Source organism: Zea mays, chromosome 10 (assembly GCF_902167145.1).
Source record: "Zea mays cultivar B73 chromosome 10, Zm-B73-REFERENCE-NAM-5.0, whole genome shotgun sequence".
Lineage (NCBI taxonomy): Eukaryota > Viridiplantae > Streptophyta > Magnoliopsida > Poales > Poaceae > Zea > Zea mays.
The window spans coordinates 90,650,167-90,659,528 of NC_050105.1; the positions used below are offsets into that span (position 1 = coordinate 90,650,167).

Below are 9,362 nucleotides of genomic sequence, written 5' to 3' on the forward strand. Positions count from 1 at the left end.
TATTACTGTAATTTGCAGATTGTTATTACTAGTTTTTAATAAAAACATATATTACACTGCTTTAGATTTGGGGAAAAAATTTGGTGCAGCTGGCTGCAAACTAGAATGTTTGCAGACCCTTACAAAAAATGAGGATTGACCCCACCCGCAGCAGCAATAACACAATTAAAACGTTATCTGATAGACCTGCAGGTGGAGTCAATCCTCATTTTTTGTGAGGGACTGCAAACATTCTGGTTTGCAGCTGGCTGCACCAATTTTTTTCCCTAGATTTGGCACAGGGCCTCAAATTTCTCTGGCCCGGCCCTGCACCGATCGGTGCCGAACTCTCTGCCCCGGGAAGCCTCGATGCGACCCCACTTAGCGGACGAGTAGATCGCGGTGAGTGACGCATCAACCTGGGGACGCCAATAATCCAGGATCTGCATGTTGGATTCCATGGCCAAGAGGCGGCCCCCGGTGTCGATCTCGATCTGTCGGAGTCGAAACTCGATCGCGACATCTGAAGCCGTAATGTGGGCCTCGACGTTGGCGCGAAGAACGGCTGCCCGATCGGTGATGGAACGAGCTGCCTTCGCCACTTAAGACTCCAGGGCACCAACCCACGATTCCCACTTCCCGTCGAGTGACTAGAGGCGGATATCCAACTCGGCTAGAAGAGCCCGAGTTAGGTTTTCCAAGGCGAGAGTCAGCACTGAATCGATCGAAGTGGGCGGAGCCATGGATGAAGAACCGAGGATCGATGAATCTAATACCAAATGTCACACACATGGATCAGCGTGCAAATAATAGAGGAAGACGAGAGGGGAGCTAAAGGAAGGAGGAGATAGATAGGAGTAGCGTCTATTTTTTTCTTGATGATCTCCCCCAGCTACCACAGAGTTTAAGTATATCCTATTACAAGGGTCACACATGAACCCTACACGGCCAACCCAACAGTGGCCCATACAAACGGACTACACCCATTCAGGCCAGTAATTTTCACATTTGCCCGATGGACACGCCCTCCTCTCCTTGCTGCTTCTCCAGGTTCTTAGGCTTGTGTCATGTGGATGAGCTCGTGACACCATGTCAGCCATCGTACTCAGGATACCAGTGAGCACGAGCAAGACATGCAGAAGGGGCGAGCGCCAAGGGAGATGGGACGCCGCGCCAGGAGGCCCAGCGTTCGCTTTGCCGGCCCAGAGTGGCGTAGTTAACTGTAGCGTTCTTATATGCTGTAAGGGGAGAGAGTTGGAACTTTTCATGTAAGAAAACATCTATCTGAATACCCTAATCTATCTCGGGGGAACGTTCCCAATTCCTCTGTATCCCTCTCTTCCTCTTCTCCAGTTTGTGTGCGTATCCCTGTTAGCAGACTGGTTGCTAACAACTAGTATCAGAGGTCCCACGATCGCTGAGCCTGGAGCTAGTGCACCACTACACGAGAGGAGCACGAATGGCAGGGGCGGCGGATCCGAGCATCGCCACCGCGTTGGAAGAACAGTCCAAGTCGTTGAAAGCTCAGGCCAAATCGCTCGACTCCACCCAAAAAATCCTGCAGCGCATCTGCGACCGCTTCGACGCCCAGGATGTGCGCTACCGCATCCTGGAAGCATCCGTGGCCAGCCAGGCGGCGGATCTGGCGGCACTCCGTGCCGGGGAAGGCGACGCCGTGTCCAACCTGCAGGCGGATCTGGAGCATCAAGTGGCGTCGCGGGTGACGGAGATCGAGTCCTCCGTGTGGGACCGCGTCGACGCCATCGTCACGGACGCCAGCACCCGGGTGGCGGCGCTGGAGAACGTCCACGCGGTGTTCGAAAGCTGGCGGCCCAGGATCGAGAACTCCGTCGACTCGATGCGCGCCGAACTATCCAAGGTCGCCAAGCTGCTCGAGCGTGGGGCGATGACGGAGTCAGAAGCCTCGCCGGGCATCCTTGGTGTCCATCAAGCGGCGGCGGGGCGCCAGCCGGCATCCGCGACGAACGCCGCAGGCCCTAATGGGCACCGCGCTGCACAAATGGCACGGGAGGTGGGTGTTGGGTATGTCTACGCCCATACCCAACACCAACTCCCGGACAATGGTACGCCCAGTGATCCCTACGCCCAGTTCATTCCACATACTCATGCGATTGGGGAAAACAGGGTCCATAATCACTACACTCCTTACCACACCGAGGGTACTATTGGTGACCATTTACCCACTCCTCCCTCCCTGGGTCACTTGCCCAAGCTCAACTTCCCTCCATTCGACGGAGACAACCCCAAATTATGGCAGGCTAGGTGTGTCGACTACTTTTACATGTATGTTGTCCACCCTAGTGTATGGATTACTGTTTCTACCATGACCTTTTCTGGCCCCGCAGCGCGGTGGTTACAATATGTTAAACCCACACTGTTCTCTATGTCTTGGGAGCAGTTCTGTCAACTTCTTCTGGACCGCTTTGGCAAACAAGAGCACGAAATTCTTATCCGTAGGTTATTCCACATCAAGCAAGCCACCACTGTCACTGCATACATTGATCAGTTTGCCCAATTGCTAGACCAACTCCGTGCCTATTAGACTATCACAGACCCCCTATATTATACTATGAAATTTCTTGATGGCTTGAAAGATGACATTAAGTCTGTTGTAATGATTCAACGCCCCAAAGATTTGGATACTGCCTTCGTTCTCGCTCAATTGCAGGAGGAGGTGGGGGATACGACCAAGAAGGAGTTACGCAAGTGGGATCTGTCTTCGCCATTCAGACCTTATTCCAAGGGCCCCATGCCCCTGCCACTGCCACCAAACAAGCTGTCTTCGTCACCAGCAGTTGTCAATGACAAGTTGGGGCTGGTTCCTGCCAAGCAGCATTCAACAACTGACGAACGATTGTCCAACCTGTATGCTTATCGCAAGGCTCAGGGACTCTGTTACAAATGTGGGTTGTCTTATTCCAGAGGTCACAAGTGCCCATATGTTGTGCAGCTACATTTGGTCGAGGAACTTTGGCAACAGTTGGATCTGGGTGACTCGGATGATCAACAGGTCGCTGACGAAGCTGAGCTCCACAACCTTCTGCTTTCTCAGTCTGCTGCAGGCCTAAAAGTCTCTTCCAAGACGATGAAGTTCAGAGGTTCTATACAGGGTGTGGAATTATTAATCCTCCTGGATTCAGGCAGTTCACATACCTTTCTGAGTGCTTCAGTGGCAGCCCAACTTACGGGTTGCTCGCCGGTAGATGTCCCAATGCCGGTACAGGTGGCCAATGGTCATAACTTGCTCTGTTCTTCTGAATTACGGGAGACGGTATGGTTCCTCAACGAGTATCAGTTCCAGTCTACACTGAAAATTTTACCACTGACCACGTACGATATGGTGGTCGACATGGATTGGTTGGAGTTGCATAGTCCTATGTCTGTTCACTGGTTGGATAAGTGGCTTACTATTCCCTACCGAGGGTCCATCATCAAGCTCTTGGGACTTCAAGCAAGTTCATCACAGTGTGCTGTCATGGAGCTTTGCCACATTGCCACTCTGCCAGACAAAGACAATCAGCTCGTTCAAGATTTACCTGAAGCGTTGCAACACCTTATTGCTCGTTTCTCCCATGTGTTTGCTCTGCCGCAAGGACTTCCACCCGCAAGAGACTGTGATCACCACATTCCTCTTTTGCCAGGCGTCAGAGCTGTACAAATCCGACCATACCGATACGCCCCAGCCCTCAAAACTGAAATAGGAAAACAGGTAGCTGAGATGCTCCAATCTGGTATTATTGAACGCAGCAAAAGTGATTTTTCGAGCTCAGTGATCCTAGTGATGAAGAAGGATAACACATACCGGTTCTGCGTCGATTACATGCACCTTAATGCTATCACGGCAAAGACAAAATTCCCAGTTCCCATCATAGATGAATTTCTGGATGAATTGCATGGGGCAGCGTGGTTCTCCACCTTAGACCTCCGAGCTGGTTTCCACCAAATTCGGCTTGCCCCGGAAGACCAACACAAGTCAGCGTTCCAAACCCATAATGGACACTTTGAGTTCAAGGTGATGGCCTTTGGTCTGTCCGGAGCTCCAGCTACCTTCCAAGGCGCAATGAACCGAACCTTGGGTCCACTACTGCGTTCCTGTGTGCTTGTGTTCTTCGACGACATCCTCGTATATAGTCCTACTTGGGAGGATCATCTTCACCACCTGGAACTAGTCCTGCAGTTGTTTTCCACAGACTAGTGGCAAGTGAAGCTCTCCAAGTGTTCATTCGCCAAGCAACAAATCCATTATTTGGGCCACGTAATATCCAACAGGGGTGTGGCCACCGACCCCTCTAAGGTTGCTGCTGTCACCACTTGGCCCCAACCCACTGATTGCAAACAATTACGCGGCTTCCTGGGACTTGCTGGTTACTACCGTAAGTTTGTACGGCATTTTGGAGTCATCGCCAAAACACTTACCAGCCTTCTCAAGAAGAACACGCCGTTTGTCTGGACGGGAGAACACGAGCAATCCTATCAGGCACTGAAGACTGCTTTGTCCACGGCACCGGTTCTCGCTCTCCCAGATTTTTCCAAACAGTTTGCTATCGAGACTGATGCTTCTGGCAAGGGCATAGGTGCAGTTCTTACACAGGAAGGACATCCTCTTGCGTTCGTCAGTAAGGCACTCAGCACCAAGACTCAAGGCCTCTCAACTTACGAAAAGGAATACCTTGCAGTTCTATTGGCAGTGAACCAGTGGAGACCTTATCTTCAACACTCGGAATTCATTATTTTCTCGGACCAACGCAGTCTATCGCACCTGTCCGAACAACGGCTCCATACCCCTTGGCAGCAGCGCGTCTTCACCAAGCTGCTCGGTCTTCAGTACAGAATTGTGTACAAAAAAGGGGTAGATAACGGTGCAGCAGACGCATTGTCTCGCCGCCCCCAAGAAGGTCTCGAAGTATTCCATGTGTCGGCTGCTAGTCCACAATGGCTGTCCAAGGTGGTTCAGGGTTACAGTCAGGACAACAAGGCCCAGTCTTTGCTAACTGAATTGTCACTCCACCCAACGACTGAGGGACCCTACTCGCTGCATCAAGGATTGATCCACTACAAGGGTCGTGTCTGGCTGGGCAACAATTTGTCTCTCCAGCAGCAGGTCCTGTCTGCCCTCCACGATAGTGCTCTAGGCGGTCATTCAGGTTTTCCGGTCACATATCGCCGCGTCAAGCAGTTGTTTTCCTGGCCTGGTCTCAAGAAAACAGTAAAGGACTATGTGGCCTCATGCTCCGTTTGCCAGCAGGCCAAGTCAGATAGAGCCAAGTATCCTGGCCTTCTCCAACCCTTACCAGTACCAGAACACGCCTGGCAGGTAGTTTCCTTGGATTTCATTGAGGGTCTTCCGCGTTCTGGTAATGCTGATTGTATTCTAGTGGTGGTGGATACCTTCAGTAAATATGCCCACTTTATTGGCTTGCTCCATCCGTTCACAGCTCTTAAAGTGGCACAAATCTTCATCGCTCACGTGTACAAATTGCACGGGTTGCCCAAGGCGCTTGTGTCAGACAGAGACATGATTTTTACAAGTACTCTCTGGCAGGAACTGTTTCGCCTTTCAGACACACAACTCCAAATGAGCACAGCATATCATCCTCAAAGTGATGGACAAACCGAGAGGGTCAACCAATGTCTTGAAACATTTCTCCGCAGTTTTGTTCATTCCTGTCCGAACAAGTGGAGCGCCTGGTTACCACAGGCTGAATTCTGGTACAATACCTGCCCTCATTCTTCCTTGGGCATGTCTCCATTTGAGGTACTGTATGGGCGGGCGCCTCGTCACCTGGGAATACTTCCTGCAGATGCGATCACCAGCTCTGACCTGTCCGAATGGCTGTCCCAACGCGAGGTAATCCTACGCGTCATCAAGCACAACGTGTTGAGGGCCAAGCAACGCATGAAACATCAAGCTGACAAGGGCCGTTCAGAGCGAGAATTTGCAATGGGCGACCTCGTGTTCGTCAAGCTACAGCCGTATGTGCAAGGATCGGTTGCGCCTCGTGCTTGCCATAAACTTAGCTTCAAGTTCTTTGGTCCCTTTGAGATCCTGCAGCGTGTGGGTCCAGTCGCTTATAAGCTGAAGCTCCCAGAAGATTCAAATATCCATCCTGTATTCCATGTTTCTCAATTGAAAAAGTACATCAGTCCTTCAACACCAGTTAGTGCTCATGTCCCTACAACAGACCTGGCTCTGCAATTTCCAGCGTAGATTCTAGACCGTCGCTCTGTCTCTAGAGGGTGATCATCAGTGGCACAGGTGCTGGTTCGTTGGTCTGGCATGGACACATCTCTGGCGTCCTGGGAAGATGAAGCCCCGCTGAGGATGAAGTTTCCGGCCGCGGCCGCTTGGGGGCAAGCGTCGTTTCAAGGAGGGGGGATGTCAGCCCCCGTACTCAGGATACCAGTGAGCACGAGCAAGACATGCAGAAGGGGCGAGCGCCAAGGGAGATGGGCCGCCGCGCCAGGAGGCCCAGCGTTCGCTTTGCCGGCCCATAGTGGCGTAGTTAACTGTAGCGTTCTTATATGCTATAAGGGGAGAGAGTTAGAACTTGTCATGTAAGAAAACATCTATCTGAATACCCTAATCTATCTCGGGAGAACGTTCCCAATTCCTCCGTATCCCTCTCTTCCTCTTCTCCAGTTCGTGTGCGTATCCCTGTTAGCAGACTGGTTGCTAACACACCACCTCAAGCAACAAAATAGCTGACCATCTGTTGAGAAAAAAAGAAAAAAAAACAGCGTGATCGATGCAGAAGTCGGTGAGCAGCTTGAGATGCATCGGATCAAGTAGCTAGCAGGTGAGGGGAGGAATGAATGAAGAATCACCTCAGGCGACACATCACATTCATTCATTGTGGTTCACTCCGATCGATTCCACACTCGACAGAGCCCTCCAGAAGCGGGTCGGGGCCAGCTCCTGAGGAAGAAGACGACTTCGTGGTCGCGGGTCTGGTCGGTCTTGCCCGAGCGCCATGAGGAGGAAGACGGAGAATCAGCCCGCTAGCTTTCGCCCACCCTGCAGAGAATACGCGGAATGGGCGTTGGCGGAGCAGATGACGGGGAAAGCCGGAGGCGCGTGGTTCTGGTGGCACCAGGCAAAGGATGCGCTGCCGCCTGCCGGCAGTGGAGGAGGACGCGATTAATTGGTTCGGATCGAGGCGGGGAAGCGCCGGGCGAGGATTTGAAGTGTCAGCATGTGGGCCCAAGAACGCTTGTATTTTAGCGAGGCAAAGTGGACCTTCCATCGGGGGCCTCGGGCCGTGAACTCCTGCCGGCCCAAGACCGACGGAACCGACACGAATTTGTGCGCTTGCTGCTAGTATTCGATGTATCTGCGGACTGATCGAGAAAGCAACAATGATCATAAACTTGTGCAGACGGGACAACCCAGGGTTTATTTGGTAGCGAGGTTTATCTAGATCTTGTTTGAGAGGAAGGATAAAAGGGGTAAAATCTTTTTACTATTCAATTGTGAATACTTTATCTGTTTCTTTTTAGTTGTCGCTGGATACTTCAATTTTGTACTATCCGACGACAACTAAAATAAAACAAAGAGAGTATATAGTAAGAACATTTAGCCTCTCTCACGTCCTCTAGCTCCCAAACAAGTCCTAGAGATGTTTGGGACCGCTCCACTCCACCAAGACCTGCTCAACCAATTCAATCATAGAGTAGCTCTATTCTAGAGTTTTATAATATTTTGATGTGTTTGGCTTTTAATCTAGTTCCGGTTTTAGGATGACTCTATTACGCGCACCGCCTGCCAAGCGGTGCTTCTTCCACACTGGCAGGCTACCATGGCCACGATTCCTTTCCCCAGGCCAGGTGTGTGTTGTTGATGGTAGCCCACCTGTTCTTGAGCGATTCCTTTCCACCATGGTTGCCTATTCACCTACACTCTACCTTCTTGCAACCAATAATTAATCATGTACATACGTGCTATAACTATATACACACACTATATCACAACACCAAATTAGTGTCTGATGACCGTCGCTATAAATAGAGAATTAGCATCAAATTGTTAGTCGGTATACATTGCCACAGATGGTGAGTCGGCATATGTCTATATTCCAACTGAGTGTTAGTCGTTATATTTATATGTGAATAGTGTCACTTTGTCAGTCGGCAATTCATACCTATAGCATCTCACTGTCAGTCACCAAAAAAACATGTGCAGCGCGCAAATTAGTTGCTGGCCCAAATACCAGCCGCGTCGCCGCAGCCCAAAACCCTATCTCCCTTCCAGTAATTCCAGCCGCCGCGCGCCACCCAAAAATTGATGCCGCCGCCGCCAATCGCCGTCCACAGTCGCGCGCCCTAGCCGGCCGGCCGCAACCGCCGTCCCAGCCGCGCGGCCAAGCAGGCCGGCCGCCAAACCGTCATCCCTAGCCGCGCTCCCAAGCCGGCCGGCCCCCAACGTCGTCCCCAGCCGCGCGCCCAACCCTTCAGAAGCCGGGCCGGCCTCCGGCTTGGCATCGCCTCCGTCCGCCGCGCTCTCACCTCCATCCCCATCCCCTCCCCATCCTCCTCTGACTCCTCCGACGACGGCTCCTCCGGCTCCCGCCGCCGCGGCCACCACGACGCCCACGCCACCACCGCCTCCTCATCCACCTCCGTATCCGATGCCGCTGCCCACCCGTCGCCACCAGCCCCCGCCTACGACGTCACCAAGTCCATGCTTTGCTCCCAGTATGCCGCGCAGACGCCCAAGCGGAGCCAGCAGCTGGAGATCGAGGTCGCGGCGGAGAAACCGCGCCGCCTCATCACGGCCGACAGCGGCGGCAGAGGCGATGCCAAGCCGGAGGCCACCCCGGCTTCTGAAGGGTTCGGTAGAGGGGACAAGGGGCCCAGGTTCGCTGACCTCGGCGGGATGGAGGCGGTGATCGAGGAACTCATGATGGAGGTGGTCATGCCCATGTGCCATCCGGAGATACCGCATCGCCTTGGCGTTAGGCCTATCGCGGGGCTACTGCTGCACGGACTGCCCGGCTGTGGAAAGACCACCCTTGCCCATGCCATTGATAATGTGACTGGCGTGCTGTTCTACAAGATCTCTGCACCGGAAGTCGTATCTGGGGTGTCTGGTATGTTCTCTGATTCCTGGCATCATAATAATCGGGGATAAAGCATGCTTTGCTCGTATAAGAGTATCTGGACAAACGAGTTTAGGCTGCTAGTGACATGTAAAGGTTTTGGAGACATTCTAACAACCTAGAGATTGGATCTTGCATAAGCATCAGAAACAATTTCTTGTTTGAGCTCAGTAGCTATAGGGCATCAATGAATTCTCTGGACCTAGTTTCATCACTGTTGTTTATGTATTTTTTGTTTGCAGATTGATGCCTTATAACTGCTTCAGC

The 9,362-nt window shown here is 52.2% G+C and overlaps 1 protein-coding gene across 1 annotated transcript; it reads left to right on the top strand.

Moving 5' to 3' along the window:
- The first annotated feature begins 7,796 nt into the window (after positions 1–7,796).
- LOC103642611 (cell division control protein 48 homolog C) lies at positions 7,797–9,127 on the top strand. Its single transcript, XM_020545413.1, has 3 exons — positions 7,797–7,824; positions 8,180–8,247; positions 8,324–9,127. The coding sequence occupies exons 1-3, from the start codon at positions 7,797–7,799 to the stop codon at positions 9,125–9,127; spliced, it is 900 nt and encodes a 299-aa protein (XP_020401002.1).
- The last annotated feature ends 235 nt before the right edge of the window (positions 9,128–9,362 follow it).